Source organism: Eutrema salsugineum, unplaced genomic scaffold, assembly GCF_000478725.1.
Source record: "Eutrema salsugineum unplaced genomic scaffold, Eutsalg1_0 scaffold_13, whole genome shotgun sequence".
Classification (NCBI taxonomy): domain Eukaryota; kingdom Viridiplantae; phylum Streptophyta; class Magnoliopsida; order Brassicales; family Brassicaceae; genus Eutrema; species Eutrema salsugineum.
The window spans coordinates 5073162-5089529 of NW_006256885.1; the positions used below are offsets into that span (position 1 = coordinate 5073162).

General features: G+C 37.9%; 3 protein-coding genes across 7 annotated transcripts; 1 reads left to right on the forward strand and 2 right to left on the reverse strand.

The window, feature by feature from the left end:
• Positions 1–268: 268 nt before the first annotated feature.
• On the reverse strand, positions 269–4243 carry LOC18025369 (vacuolar cation/proton exchanger 2). Of its 2 annotated transcripts, none has more exons than XM_006407173.2 (13): positions 3876–4243; positions 3212–3316; positions 2838–3083; positions 2674–2741; positions 2555–2583; positions 2273–2469; positions 1960–2172; positions 1618–1752; positions 1318–1434; positions 1171–1224; positions 962–1078; positions 777–870; positions 269–606 (listed from the first exon to the last, which is right to left on the reverse strand). In XM_006407173.2, exons 2-13 carry the CDS (start codon positions 3254–3256, stop codon positions 596–598), a joined length of 1326 nt encoding a protein of 441 aa, XP_006407236.1. In that variant the 5' UTR covers positions 3257–3316; positions 3876–4243; the 3' UTR covers positions 269–595. The 2 variants fall into 2 exon arrangements, with proteins under 2 accessions (XP_006407236.1, XP_024015405.1); XM_024159637.1 differs by having other exon boundaries at positions 301–606; positions 3212–3374; positions 3876–4176.
• Positions 4244–8008: 3765 nt separating this feature from the next.
• Positions 8009–8810, forward strand: LOC18025370 (chaperone protein dnaJ 11, chloroplastic). The gene has a single exon (XM_006407174.2). It carries the CDS (start codon positions 8090–8092, stop codon positions 8567–8569), a length of 480 nt encoding a protein of 159 aa, XP_006407237.1. The 5' UTR covers positions 8009–8089; the 3' UTR covers positions 8570–8810.
• Positions 8811–9300: 490 nt separating this feature from the next.
• On the reverse strand, positions 9301–15866 carry LOC18025371 (enhancer of mRNA-decapping protein 4). Of its 4 annotated transcripts, none has more exons than XM_024159985.1 (13): positions 15656–15866; positions 14943–15550; positions 14726–14775; positions 14375–14531; positions 14026–14244; positions 13579–13707; positions 11880–13433; positions 11241–11600; positions 11041–11160; positions 10738–10908; positions 10476–10640; positions 9987–10112; positions 9301–9887 (listed from the first exon to the last, which is right to left on the reverse strand). In XM_024159985.1, exons 1-13 carry the CDS (start codon positions 15669–15671, stop codon positions 9588–9590), a joined length of 3975 nt encoding a protein of 1324 aa, XP_024015753.1. In that variant the 5' UTR covers positions 15672–15866; the 3' UTR covers positions 9301–9587. The 4 variants fall into 4 exon arrangements, with proteins under 4 accessions (XP_024015753.1, XP_024015754.1, XP_006407238.1 ...); XM_024159986.1 differs by having other exon boundaries at positions 11880–12841; positions 12959–13433; positions 14943–15866; XM_006407175.2 differs by having other exon boundaries at positions 11880–12844; positions 12959–13433; positions 14943–15866.
• Positions 15867–16368: the final 502 nt, after the last annotated feature.

Sequence of the window (16368 nt, forward strand, 5' to 3'; positions counted from 1 at the left end):
GGCTTTTATTTTTTCTTACCTTGAGCTACGTTTATTTGCCGTGTCCTTTCCTATATGAAAAAGTAACAAGTTGATATCAAATTAGAATTGACAGATTTTACACCAGATCATGAATTATCATAGATTGAACCTGCCTCCGAAACTCAATTTACTGTATATGGGATCAAAAGAACAGAAAATCAGTTTCACCCTTTTACCTATATACATACGTATATATATCCAATCAAATTTTCACTGTTGTTCATAAAAGTCAAAACGGAGAATCAAATTTCCAGCAATGACCATCATTAACTGTATCACACAAGAACGAATCTTCAATCTTTTCATAAACATCATTGTAGTTTAACAAAACTTGTAACCTTTCTAAGTTGCTAAGAGTATTCATTTTTTTTCTGGGGAGGGAAAGCCAAAAGGTATAACCTTCACTTGTTCGAACAAAACTTTCAAAAACGTTAACAGATTAGAGTTTTTGTGGAAACCAAATTGGAATCAGGTTTTAAATCTTTAACATCTCTCCCCCAACACTTCGTGTTCCTGAGATCATCAGCTTTTGATTAAGACCCGACTTGCTTCACACCAGACTCGTCCACGGGATTTATATACCATCTAACACAAAAAACAAAAACAAAAACAAAAACAAAAAATTCATCAGACTGTTCTTCTTGAATGCAATGAAGAGAGTAAATTCTAGCAGTTCCCTGTCACGTCCTTATCATGGATCAAGGACAAGTCATAACCAGAGGCTCAGCTCCTGGTATTCAAATGAACGAACTAACCTTGATGAGGATCTTCGTGTACAAAGAAACTGGCAGCTACTATCAAATAACAAAGAATGAGCATCAATCCTTTGAAGTAATTCGATGTCCCTTCCTGTGTACATAGAGAGATCATCAGTTATGGATTTTGGATTTTCACGTCACTCCAAAAGTTGGCTTATTTTAGCCTTTAGGACTTTACCCACCTGGAGAAAAAAAGCTACAACTATAACGGTTATGAACAGCATCGCTGTCTCAAAAAGCTGGAAGTTGAGGTCCATCTGTTCACCCATCATCCATCCAATTACCACGCAGAACGGGACCTAACCATATCAAGCAGCAACAGATATTATTGAACAAATCTTGTTGGCCAAAAGATGATATACTGCTCTTGCATTGTATTCATGTTACATACCGCAAACATGGAAATCTGGATAGAGGAACCAATAGCCACTCCCAAGGACAGATCCTGTAGAAGTGGAAAAAAAGTAAACCATGTCTCAAGGCAAGCTGAGGATGAAGAGCCTATATATGTTACAACAACAAGAACTAATCTGCCTACCAGTTTGTCTTTCATGGCAAACATGATAGCGCCTGCATGCTCGGCTGCATTCCCAACAATAGGAAGCAAGATGACACTGATAAAAGCTATTGGTATGTTCCAAGAGACCGAGGCACCCTGAGAAAACAATTACATAAGCGAAATATTTATATTACGAAGTTGTGTTGATTGTCAAGAAAAATACTGCAATGAATAAACTCTAGCAGTGGAAGGATCATTTGGCCAAGTTAACTACATAATAATTAGCAACGCAATAAGATATTCCATATGGTAAAAATGCAGAAAAAGAACGTTTATTACCTCTATGGCATCAACAAGATAGCCAGAGAGAAGAGAGACCCAAGCAGTCAAAATTGAGAGCCATATGATAGCTTCCCACTTGGATATCTCAGGATCTTCGTCTTCGGCAGAAGTTTCTTCGTTTTGATTTGTTTCCTAGAGTTTACAGCATTTACCAAACAAGATTAAGTCCAGATCGAGCAGAACTACACAAAACAGTTGGTTTTATGTCTGTTTGTATATTGACATATACAGCCGTAAAACAGGAAAATCAGCCCTTTTCATATGGCTTTTATGGATTAAGAACTGAAAAAGAAAACCATTGGTTGAACAATGGAGGCAACGACTGCGCACACAACAAACCTCTTCAAGAGGGCTATAAGAATTAGACTGGCTCTTTAACTGGAAGAAGAGGTAAGCGGCATAGGCTATAAGCATTATGCAACTGCTGAACCTTGACAGGGCCAGCTCTGATGATCCCGCATGAACCTCACTATGCGTGTAGTGAAGAACAGCCGGGAAGAGTATCCCCATGACAGCCATCAGAAGCAATCCTGAATTCACAACTGCAATTCCCTGAATACAGAAGAGCAGCGGTCAGAAACCCCGGTAAAAAAAATAGCAATAAGAAAAAGATGGCTGAAAGAATATAAATGAAGCGGATAGAGATTACTACTTTGTCAAAGACTTGGTCTTTCTGGTAAAATACTAGCCCACCGCAGAAGAAAGCGCAGCCAAGTACAAGCAACATGTTAGACAGAATTGATCCTAATAAAGTCAGCTGGACAACACGTATCATTCCATTTTTCAAAGCGAATATCGATATGATCAGTTCTGTCACATTCCCGAATGTAGCATTTAGGAGGCCTCCAACTGTGAAATTTGTTTAGCATGTTAAAAGAAATATCATGAAAAACAAAATGAAGAAATTGCTTGTTTCAGAAGAACCAAGTCATACCAGTCGGGCCCGTGTAAAAAGCCAGTTGCCTGATTCAAACAAGCCAACAGTTACACATAAGTCTTGTAAACAAAATGATGGTACGGTAAGTTTGTGCTACAATTGCTAGCGAGGCTTACTCTGTGGCATATCCCAGACGTTCAGCCAGTGGTGTAATGCCTACTAAGCTCAGCAAGAAGACCCAACCCTGCGCCATGGTAAGAAATTAAGAATCATTTCTTGAGATTCAACTCTTAGACATGAATTGAAACTACTATCAGTACCATAAACTCCAATAATTTACCTTACTATCTATCATGTAGTGGACCAATATAGCTAGAGGACCAAAAGGTAACAATAGATTGAGTTTATTAGATAAAATCACGATCTTGATGCTCTTTAGCACGCTGTTCTTTGGTGATTTAGCTGTGTGTTCACGGAAATTTGGAGAAAGTGATCCCTGCTCCATCAATGAAGCTGCTTTAGTTTGTGTGGCATCTTCTTCTCGTTTAAATAGGCTTTTGTGCTCAAGTTCATTAACCGACCCCATCTGTTACATTATAAAAAAAAAAAAAATTCAGTAAGCCCACAACAAGCCGAGGAACTCAGATAAGAGATAAGATCTGTACAAAAGCTCTAGCAAACCAGAAATCAAAGAATATGTTGCCGTGAACTTACTTCAACTTGTGCTTCAATAAGAGCCGGAACTGTGCAGTGACTCATACCCTCGTGCTACCAAAACATGGACCAAGGATAAACTACAGCGTCGGGTTCTGCTGCAACCTGGATTCGGGGACACTTCTTGTATGAGATCTACGTTGTAACCACAGTTACACTTAAACTGCAAGTTTGAGTCTTTTTCAGGAAAAGGCAGAGCCTTGAGGATAACGATTTCACCACAGATTAATCTAAAAAGCTTAACATTCCAGGGAAATAGACATTTGTTACTTCACATTAGGGAAGCATTCATAACTGGAAGAAACAGGAATTCAAATCAAAGGAGTTGTTTGATTCAACTACAAAACGCTACTTTCTAAATAAGCTTAAACGCTACTTTCACACTAGTGGAAAACAGCTACAAGTGGCACTATATATGTTATAAACTTTGGTCCTTTGGGAAAAGGAGAGCAAGCAAATCCAGATCAAAACTATCTGAATAACGTAAATAAAACCACAAAGGAATCAGTGGGTCTATTGAGTCAAAACTTATTCATCCGATAAACCCCTATCTACAGACCTTATAGCAGAAACTCCAAGAATCCGGAAAAAACCGAGTGATCTCATAAAAATCGAGACTTGGTTAAAGAAAAAAAAAGGGTTAAAAGAGACACCGCAACTTTACCTCGCAGTCAACGAGAAGAAGAATCGAACAAGCTGCAGAAACCAAAAACCAAAGCATAAACCGAGTAAGAAACAACAACGACTTTGAGGTTTCTATATCTTCTTCTTCTGATGATCTGCTGAAGACAGAGAAGAAGTCTTAAGTGTGATTTCAATTGATAGAATAGTTAAGCGGACGAGATTCGTGATCTGGATGTCGATGTGAAATAGAATCCCTAGATCTCAGATGTTAATAGAGCGCGAGCGAGGAAGTTTCGTTCTCGGTTGAAATCTTTCATCAGTTGAAGAAAACCAAGTTTTTTTTTTTTATTAGTATTCTTTTCTTTTTTTTTTTAAGAGAAAACGTAGAAGAAGACACAAATAACGGCGCCGTTTAAACCTTTTACGACAGTTCCCATTTCTCCTCAAGAAATCTAGGGGAATCTCTTTGTCCTAAAATAACCCGCGAATCTTATTTGTCAAATAAGTTGTAATTAATACTCATAGCCTTTTTATCATTTCATTTGGTATTTTATTTGGATTTAGATTCCCCTTTAGATTATATAACAAATTACTGAATACTGGTGCAATTTAAATTTATAGTACAAAATAAAAATAATAGAACCTAGTCAGAAACACATAGTTTTTATTTTCTTTATTAACACATGGATTTATTTACGTTAAAGTATATTAAAAGGAGAAAAATGGAATTATACTGTAAATATCTTTATAATATAAATTCAAGCTCGTTGGTATACTTGGTAATAAATCGAATACGAAAAGGTTGCATGTATCCACTATCCACTCTCCACTATCTATTAATTCGACCAATAATGATTGTCCATAAGTTGATAATTCTTCCGTTTGAATGGAGTTTCAACTTTCAACCACTCGCTTCTATAGTTAGACACCATAAACGTTCTTTTTTATGAAATGATTTTTTGTTGCTAAGAATATCCGGGGAAGATTTGACTATTTTGAGATATTAGTTTTCATTCTTGCTCTTTATCTCTGAACACGAACCTGATGTTAGTTGATATGTGTATAAAACGGGTGAATTCTCGAAGATCCGACCTCAATTCTCTGTAACTTGTAACACCATCGGGCCATCAGTATATTTGACCCAGGTCAGCCCACTGGATTGGTGACTCTGCTCCAAATATGGACTTTATATAGCTGGGCTCGCTACAATTTAGCCCAATCCCCAGACTAGTAGAATATTATCCCAGTATATTATGGTTCTACATAATCGTATAATTTAGATACTTCCATCATTTTTAAGAAGTTGAGAAGTAGTTTTCAGTTACTCACATGTCCAGGTAGCTTCGTACCGAGTTGTCGGTTTATTATTATACGCAGTATTATTGGTTTGTTCAGCTACGTTGTTGTTTAATTATTTTTCCACTAACATTTTATTATAATCAAGAAAACATTTAAACGGCGTAAAACACTAACTTATCTTGTTTTGGCTCAAATGCTACCCCGAATGTAATGATCAACTAGTGAAAATAAAGAGAGTTGCTATAGAGCCAAGGAAAAAATATCCACATACTAAAAGACAATAAACTATGTATCTGACGAAAACAAAACACAAAAAAAAATTGTTCTAATTGTTTTTTGGCGCTAGTTACTTGTGGACCTGTGTCTGTGGTTATTTTTGTGGTGTTTCAGGTGCCAGTGGTGCTTTCTTACTCAAAAGATTTTACAATGTTTCTTTTGTCAGTGCAAAATTGATGCTTTAGAAATTAGATCGCAAAAAAAAGGCCCCTAAATATTAGTAGACTGTAGTAATGGATACATAATTTGTTAAAAAGAAAAAGAAACATGATTTGTGGTAATTTGCATATTTAAAAAAGGAAATAAGTAAAGAAGAGTCAGTGTCTGTGGAACTTGGAGTACACACAAAACATGACTCCCCCACCAAGTCCCCGAAACCAAGTAGTTGTCCCCACCTTAACTACACAATTAATTAAAGCACCATATAATAAACGTTATACTATTTTTGTAAAAAGTATAAACGTTAACTATTGCTAGTCATATATCATAAAATAACTAACAAGTTGAATTCCACTCATTCGTTACTATTAAAATATGTAATCCAAGCTTGCTCATTACTATCAACCACAGTCTAGAAACTTATGCTTATTTGCGAGTCATTCATGATAAAAAAGAACTTAACAACTTGAATTCCATTCATTCAACATTAATAAATGTTATTAATAAAATCGTTAATCTGTGCGACTATGCCGATTAGTGTACTATCAACCATAATTTACTGGCCATAGTTACCCTCCATTTTTCACAAAAATTATATGGTTAAATAATTGGTTTTTCATCATCATTCCCCAGACACATTAAAATTACTTACAAAAAAAAGAAAAACAGAGATAAAAGTTATAATTCGACCCCCAAAAAAATTATAATTTCTTTCTAAAATACGCGTTGACAATGTAAGAAAAGACATATTTTTTGTAAAACAAAACCAAAATTCATTGAACAAAATTAATTTTAAAGGAAACACACGTTCTTTAGTTAAATTATTGTTTAGAAGATAATTAAAGTGAATAACAAAACGAATAGCTCGTTCTGTTTTATTTAGCTTTATAAGGATGGACCTATTAATAAAATTAATGTCTGCAACTCACTAAATATTTATTTGTCGCATCTAATCAACTGGTTAATGAAAGTTGGACTAAGTCCATATTGTTCAGAACACATGACAAGGAGTGTGTGTTAACGCACAAAACCGTATTGTAGACTTTTGTTGGGTTCGCTGTCTTCTAGAAGTTTTATCCATCTCCGTAGCCTAACCGACACGTTCTTTGGAGACACTTTTGTCTTTTTTTCTGTTCACTAATTCGACCATATCTATATATTTCTAATTATTCGCCAGACAAGGACAAAAAGCTTCTAGAATGGCGTTGATATTTATTTGTCGATGCGTTTGCTTTTTTCTTGGTTTTATTAATTATAAAGATACCTTTTTTTTGCTCTCTTAATTATCAGCCGTTGATCTGCTGGGCACGATTACTTCTAGAAGCACTTTAAAAACAAATCGAATAATTTTTAAACTTTTGAAACTTGAAAGTACTATATAATCAATGGAGATGACATTTTTAAACAGCATTATTGGCACATTTCGACTAATGGTTAGAGTTGACTGTTCAAAATCTACTTTCTATCATTTTTCTATCACTGGTTTAAATTCATATAAGCATGTAGTATAATTTAAAGTACTGCTTGTATATTATACTCAATGGAGATTACATTTTTAAATATCTGAAAGTGTTATATAAACATTATTGGCACATTTCAATTAATGGTTAGAGTTGACTGTTCAAAAAATTACTTCCTATCATTTAATATAATCACAAACTTTTGAATCCATATAAATATGTATAATTTTTTTTAATTATTTTGTAAGTATGATGATACAAATACAAATAATATATAATATACAGCTGTATGACATGTCATCATTTCAATCTCAGAGAGCCGATCAAATAACTTGAGCCGAGCCGAGCCTAGAAAAGGATTCTAGAAGGCCAATCTTTGAACTTGGATGACACGTCATTGTTCCATAGAATTTTCAGAAAACTGGTGACTGCCACTCCCACGGGTTTTTACCTTTCTTTTTTCCTTGATTTTCGCTCCTTACTTTTCTTTATTTTGCATTTGATTAAACTCTATTTTTTTCTTTATTTTAACCCATTCTATTAAATTTTTGCATCTATTCTATCGATTTAATGTCGGTAGACATATGATATCTTCGGATCAGATTTCTTAAGAAAAAACATCTTAAATGAAATTAATATAATTGTAACGAAACACTAGCACACGTATTAAACACGGATTTTTTGTTAACTTTTTTTTACAAGTATATTTTATTAATCAATTAGAAAACTAAATTAGCTATTAGCTATATTCTCTTTTTTCACATTTCTCTACTTTCAGTAAACAGCTAAATTTAGCATAGTCACATACCCGGATTCTAATTTCTAAAACACAGAAAAAAAAACAAGCAAGATACCTTTTGAATAAATAAAAATATAAAAAGAATAATATTTTAACAAATAAAATATTAAGAAATAATGACGACTATTTACCAGATGACAAAAACTTTTCGGCTATGGGCTTCTTTAAATATGGTCATTTCTCGATCCCTCTCTCCTTGTGATTCATATCCACTTCTCTGCTTCCGAATTTGTGCCCTCCAATTTTACTATAATTGCGTAAATGTCAGGAATCCTAGTTTATTCCGCCGGTAACTCCCTTCGATTCTCACCGGGAAATAGCCTTACTCAGCCGAAGACAGCCAGATCCCGTAACGGAAAGGCTCGATTTCCCACCGGAGCTACGTCGTTTAGGGCTTCGGCGCAGACGCTCAACGCCGAGCCGGCTGTAATGGAATCCGTTCGTCGGCGAGTGTCGAGTCTCTACGAACTGCTAAAAGTCAATGAAACGGCGTCGTTGACGGAGATTAAGACGGCTTACCGGAGCTTAGCGAAGGTGTACCATCCGGATGCGTCGGAATCTGACGGACGAGATTTCATGGAGATCCATAAAGCTTACGCGACACTGGCGGATCCGACGACCAGAGCGATCTACGATTCGACGCTGGGAGCACGACGGAGACGGGTGCACGCTGGGGCTATGGGTCGGGCGGGTCGAGTTTACACGACGACCCGGAGATGGGAGACGGATCAGTGTTGGTAATCTACGCTTCCGATGATTTTGCGGCACCGAAAAAATGGCACTTTTTGACTTCATTTTCCCCTTTCGTTATATTTTTTTTCGTTTTCCCAGTCGTATCTTGGAAAATTTAGGGGAATTTAAGTTTTTTATCAGCCATTTTTTTTTTTTTTGCTTTTGTTTTAACTTAAGAAGTTAACAATGTATAACACAAGTTATGAATCCATAGATAGATGTATATTATCTGTATTTTCTGCTTTCTAAATTTTTGTTCGAATATCGGATTATGCATATAATTTTCAGGGATATAAAGAATTTTGCTGTCGATTAACAAGAACACGTAACAAAACATTTTATTTTTATCTTGAAAAGTAAAAGATGTTTACTCCTACAGTTTCTGAGATGTTGCTACTATTTGTTAAAGCTAGTGATTTGTTTCTTTTTAATTTATAAACAACTTTGGTTCACCATAGCTAAAAGAGAATACTTTCAATGATGATGATAAAACACTGTTTATTAGATATTTTTTTTATAAAATTGTTAATACTAATACGTTCTGTAGACTGTGGTTGACAAAGACAACGAGAAGAAATAGTGACAATCAAACTGTGAAAAATAAAAGACATACAGTTTTTACAGCTTACATCCGAACATTGGTTTGGTTATTGTTTTGACATATGATCTTCCCTAGGAGAAGAAAGAACAATAAACTTGTGTGAAACGACCAGATTTTTAACATTAATAAGGTATTACAGTTTAAAACCAAACATTTTTTTAAAATAGAGCTGAAACCAAAAAATTGGTTTGGTTTTTTACATAAGATCTTCTTGAGAAGAAGAAAGAACAATAGACGTAAAACAACCAGATTTTACATTTAAAAGAAAAAGAAAAAAGAAAAATGGAAATACAAAATTCAAACCAAAAATGAAACGATAATCAAAATCTAACGAAGTAGTGGTACAGAGAAGAGTAGGGATTGTTGTGTTCCTATGTTTTATATGAGCAACGAACAAGAAGAGAGAGAGAGAGATAGCGAAGGTTATCATTTGCAGCTCATAAGCATGGAGTTGATGACGTGCATTATAAGTCTGATCGCAGAGACGTCACTGCCCGGTGAGGTACGGTGGTGGTGCAGAATCTGATAGACTTGTTCAAAGATTGGTCGAGCGTGGACCGCAATCATCTGGTCTGATGGGTTTATGGCTGTGACCACATCAGTCATCCAAGCAAGCTTATGGGGTGTGTCCTTGCTGATGTCGCAGGCTAGCTGTTGTAGCAGTGACAGAAGCACGCCTTGGCTCAGCGGAAGCGGACTCATCGCCAGTAGTCTATGAAGATCCACCTGAATTAGCACAAAAAACCAATGTCATGTGGATCTTATTTTATGTAACAACTAATGGTTATGAGATTTTAACATGTGTAATCTAAAACCAAATTTCACCTGTGAGCAGAGCCATGAAACTATAGAGACATCGCTTCTCTGTAGAGCTGAGGTAAAAGATTCTTCATACTTGCGATCAGATATCAACCTGGATAGTTCAGCTCTTGGGTCCATAGGTGCTTCAACCTACAAAAGTCGATGTTATGTTTGTCAAAACTCAGAATATGACATCAACTACTTGGATATTTGATAAGAACCAGAAAATAATTCCCTCTTTATTCACTCTCTGACTCAACACAGAAGACGAACAGAGAAAAACTGAAGCAAATATTCAAAGAGGTTGAGCACCCTAAACTCTCCTAAAACCAACAAGACAAGAACCTAGACCAATCCAGGATGCTCAGCCCTTCTGGCTAACCGACTCAACTACGATTGCTGAGCACTACAATCCACAACAAGCCACCTAGGGTAATTACAATGCTCATGCACTAGACTAACACAAGGCTTATCAGATTCATGGATAAGCTAGTTCCAGAGATATGTGCAAACCTTTTCAAGAAGAGCGCCCAAAGGTCCGCCACTTCGTTGAGTAATCAAGGGATTTGACCCACCAGAATTTCCTCCAGCGGCTGCAAACGCTAAGAGGTTCCTTTGGCTTTCGGCTAATTCACGACTTAAGGCTTGAGCCACTGACGATGTAGAATCAATGGTTTCCTGTCAAACTCAAACGAGTAGCAACTTTAGAAAAAGTGAAAGAAATGGAATTTGCAGCCATAAACAGTCCTGGAAGAAGGATGGTTTTCCATTGTACCCTTAGAGTATGAACAAGCTGGGAGTGTCCAGATTCAAACTGTTGCTGGGCTGCGCTTGTGTGCTCGGCAATACCTTTCTGGAAGGCTGAATCCATTTGATCAAACATGGTCTTGCATGACCTCTCAAACGAAGGTATGACTGAGGACTCCAGACTCGACCTAAGAGCCTCCTGAAGTATATAAATTGCATAAGTATTTACGACATTAGCTTCCTTTTTCGCTGAGCAGCTGAAATTATGTGCACAAGAATTGTATAAACGTTTGCAAAGCATCATAAGACTAGTTGACATTCGAATTCATACCTGGAGGGCTTGCCTGCCAGAGGTCTGAAATTGGACTTGAATTTGCCTATTTATAGTTGTTTCAAGTTTTGAATTAACCGATTTTTCAAGCTGATTGACTGCTTTGTCACCAATTCCTCTCTGCACAAAAGAGAGAGCAATTCTTAATCAACAATGGATCTTCTCATGAATCAGCATTAAATTTCCAGTAAATTACTAACCTGGAAGGACTCTGTGATTGCAGAGGATACAGTTTTTTCAATAATTGGTGTTACTGCACGTGCTATGGCTGGACCAATTGCAGCAAATTCTTTTTTAATCGTTTTCTCAAACATGGCACTTAGATCCTTGCTCATGAAGTTCGTCGTTGCATTCACGATTTGTTGGGCATGGTCTTGCAATGCCTTTTCATTCTTGGCAGTCTCCTCTTCGAAACGGGCCCATAGAGCTTCAGCATTCGACTTGCTGAATCTCTCAATCATTCTCCCTAAAGCCACTTCTATCCTTTTACCTTCTTTATTGATAGGGCCATTGACAGCGTTTGATAGTTGGCGCTGCATCTCCTTCTGCGAAACCATTATCTGGAAGGAAATAATGTTTCAAGTAAACAACTATTTTTTTTATTTTTTACCAAAGAACATCTTAAGAAGAAAGTAATAATCTACCATGACAAATGCAAGAAATGTATAAATTTAACATGTTCATGTTCAATTGAAAACGAATGCGACAAAGGAAACTGTTATATGCCAAATCAAGGTAACGACAAGTTCAATAGCCTATGTGATCAGAAGATACAAAAGTATAAAACCAAAGAATGTTAAGCAATAGGGTACCCCTTAGTTTCAAGATCAAAATGTCACCTGATTCATTGTTTCTTGCATGGCTAAGATTTGAGGAATTGAATCTATATTGGGTTGACTTGAGCTCCGACTTTGCTCATTGTAAGTGTCAGCCAGATTAGCAACATTTGAGGATGACGATGACAGTCCAGGACCCTGTGAGCTTTTAGCCTTCTGTTTCTTCCCTTTGCTATTTTGTGGAAGCCCACTAGATGAAACCGACTCAAGAAGCTTTGCAGACACACCTCTTGAGTCAAGACCACTTTCATCCCCAGCTTGTAAAGATTGTCCATAAGCCCTAGTTTCCTCAGGGATGACTGTTTCATCTGTACTAGGATGATAACAGTCCCTAGCCATCTCAGAGCTGAGATTCGAAGCTTGTGAGCAGAAGTTTTTTTCTCTATTTTCTGAAGTGCGATGCTCAGCTTCGTCATGATAGTTGATTTCACCATTCTGCGTCGATCTTGCTTCACCTACTTCTTTAACCTCAACTTCTGTGCCTTTTGCATCAATATTCACGTCCTGAATATTTGCATCTCTATCCCTCCTGTCTTCAGCAGACGGAACACTCATACTAAACTCTGACGGAGTTACAAGGTGAGTGGGGTGTTTGAAAAATGCTGTTGGGCTTTGCATACCAGAGGCAGACACATCACCATCAGGTGTAGCATTCTTGTTCTTACTTCCCTCTGCAGATGATACATCCAAAGTTCTTTCTCCAGCAGCATCCATTTGCCTATCAACAGAATAATCAGCAGATGGTGCTTTGCCACCAAGCTCAGGATGAGGTAGTATTGGCTCAATAGAATCTACAGGTGTCTGATAGCCAGAAAGTTTTCTTGATAGTCTGGGACTTAGAGGAAGTTGAGGTGAAGTAACATATGCAGAACTTGCACCACTGGTCTCAGATAGCAGCCCAGACGTTTTAGGTTCACTGTTGGGTAGAGCAATTGCTTGTGATGTGGTCTCTGGTGATGCAGAAGCTGCTGGAAAACGCAACGTATTAGCACTTTCCGATCTATTCACCAGAATAGATGGTTTAGGCACTGAATCAACAGAAGGTAATTCCGTAGGCTTACATCCAGATGGTTCTGACGTACCTTCACCAAGATTTACCTCCCCTGACACACAAGAATCTGATTTCTCCAAACCAACGTTCTCTATAGGAGGTGGCCAGCACAAGCACAAGTCTAATGTATACTGTTGGATTGCTAGAGTCTGAACACAATAGACCTTAACAATGGGTTCTTCTGGAGGGTCATTTGTCCCTATAAAACTCAATATAGGCATAGTGACTGTAAACTCGGACAAGTAATCCATCCGTGTATCAACTGGACAAGAGCCATAGTCCAAATGCACGGCATATATGGCGTTCCTTTTCGCATTTGCAAGTAAAAGCAGGCCTGCTTCAGACAATGCTATGACTTGGTTAAAAAATGCCTCTTCAGCTCGTGGCTCCGTTGAACTTTTCAAGTCTAGTGTTTGGGTACACTTCCAAGACTCAGCATCTGCTGGTAGGAGCCACCCTTCTTCACCAGCTGAGACCCAAATTTTCATTTCTCGGTTTAGAGGACCCTACGAGGAGAACATTGCCAACGTTGACAGAATTAGCAACTTAGCAGAAAGGATCGTACAATATAAAATGTAATATCAACACAGCAGGGCCATTTATCATTAGATAGGGCTACGAAAAATGGTAATATTGATTCAAGAAAAGTACCCCCGTGATAAGTATGATGTGATCAGGTCTCTCAGGGGATGTAACAAATGTGGCAGAATTGACCGGGTTGCCATCATGAGGTCTCAAAACTGCAACTGGTTGTGTCTTAAGATCTTGCCATATCTTAACCTGTTGGTATTATGAGTAAAGGAGTAAGACTCACGCACATAAAAATACTAGCTATTGCAAAATGTGACCTGGTTGAGAAGATACTTTACACAGCGCAAGTGTAAGATGAAAATTAGCAAATCTTTTCAATTAAGAATGAGCTAGCAGAACCAAACTAAGTTAGGCAGATGAGTTTCAATCAATCAATCTTCAACATTCGACTCAGTAAGCATCGAAATTAGTTTCTATTTGAGTGCTTCAGATTGATACAATTTCAGAAAGGCTTTAAACGAAAATTGGAAAATTCGAGTGAAGAAAATGATAAGAACAAACACAAACCGTGCCATCAACTGAAGAAGAAACCAGGCGCGTGGTCATCCATTGGCACATTGATAAATCGGTAACTTCTCCATCATGTTTCCCCACAATCTGGACACCATCAATCAGTTTATCAAGGGGACACTGGAGAGGTGCCTCAGCAGAGAACACTTCACCTCTGCCAACTTTGGTTGTATCAATTCGCAGCACATGTTTACCAATTGAAACCACCAAAATTTCCTGAAATTTAATTTTACGCAATCAGTGTGTATAGACACAGCAAAGAGTGATTGAAAACGAAGTATGGAAATAGCAGAGAGTAAATTGAAAACGAATCAACTTCCCTAGGCAAAAGAAATATGTTAAATACCTGTTTGTGGAAGTGCCAACAAACACGTGGATGTTTGTTGTCTTCCTCTCCTAGTATCTCCAGAGCAAGAACTATCTTTCCAGTAATCTGGGGCTGATCATCTCCCTCAGACCCTTCCGAAATTTGCCACACAAATACTTTTCCATCTAGACTAACGCTATTTCGATGAAGAAATCGAAAAATGGATGGTCAGAAGAAAAATGCAAACCACAAAGTAGAGGAAGCTAACAAATAAAAAAACACTTGGACAAAACTCAAATAAACATAGTAGAGTTGAATGCGCCCCTATACAGCTATACCATATAGAATATGGGATAATCTATTTACACAAGAGTTCGAGATGAACATTACCTGGCCAACAGATGAACATCCTCGGCAAAGAAAGCCATGTCTGTCACTCTCTGGACACAAACACGTAATTAGAACTAGTGGGGCAGAAACGAAACTTATCATGCTGATGGCGAAAAACCATATGGGTACGTCAATAGATAATTTGCAATAAGTTGATTGCAGAGTATAAAAAGATAAAATTGCAGAGTATACGTAAATGAACAAGTTGAAAAACAACCTGAGAATGGCCTCGGAACAAAGCCCTCAATGCGGTGTTTATATTGAGAACCCGAATATTTCCTCCTTTCAATCCGTAGCATATGTAGACCTTATTCACGGCGATTTGCCGACCCACAACGAGCTGAGGATCCGACCCGTATTTGGTAATCGGAGTCACCTCCAGCTGAGGCTGAATCTCTCCATGAAATCTGACGTCCACATCGTACACCGCGTTTTCACCAACCAATCGCCTTCCCTTGGGGAGCTTACAGCTTGGCACACGAATAGGAACCGAACCGCCAGGGAACGACCGAGCGATCTCGGGCGGATTCACTCCCGGGAGCTGATGCGACGGCTCTTGGCTGGCCATGGCGCCTTCCCTGCCGCCTCCGCCGTTGTTATTGTTGAGGAGAGCGAGGATTTGCGATCCAGGATTGTGATTGGAACGAGGCGATTGGAGATTTAGAGGTGGCGTGGGATAAGATAGTGTTCTCTGTGGGTGCAAGTTAGTCGCGGAGGAAGGAGAAGGCACGTCCTGTTGCTGATGTTGAGTCACCGGCGAAGGTTGAGCGGCGATACCCGGTGGAGCGTAGAGCTGCTGATTGTACTGGTTGTGAATAAAAGGACCTGTGTGCGGAGGATAAGATGCCGGCGGCGGAGGATAAAGGTTCGATGAGGGTTTGAACATATTAACGAGATCGAACGGAGGAGGATTGTGAGGGTTAGTATTACCAGGTGAAGACGCCATGGATAATTGCAGATTTAAGATCGCTGAAGCTAGGGTTTGCGAAATCGATCAATAAAGAGGTGCAAATGAACACAGAGCTCCTTGAAAAGATTCCACAAAAAGAAGACTCGGCGGATCTGATAGTCACAGAGAGAGAGAGAAGCGAAGAGCGACAATAGAGACGATGATGACTTGAAAGTGAGAACAGGAAGAGAACTTTTGGAGACTTACTTCATTATTCCTTTATTTAATGAAAAACTAAATGGGGCATGATCCAGATCTCGAAAAGTTAGGGGTGATAATCGTGTTCGTTATAAGAATATGAGGATGGCTTCTGTATAAATTCAATTTTGTGTTTGGGGCTTACTTTCCGATATTGGGCCTTATATATTCAGTCCACGAAATCCCCCGAATCGTTCCTTTGGTGTACTCACTTGTTTTAACTGCACCTGTGCATTTTTCCTTGTCACCATACCTTTGTTGAAGGAGAAGAAGATCCAAGAATAGTCAGCTCCATATCTCAAATGCTAACGCAACATAATCAAGGAACAGTACCAAACAAAACAATTCGGATTTTGCTACGTAAATCCTCAATTTCTCTGTTTAATGTGAAACTGGACCATATTCACCTACCCAATGAATCCTTAATTTTTTTGTGTATAATAATAAATAAGTTGATCGAATATAGAGAATTTCTTTCAACTAAAAATTAGAAAGA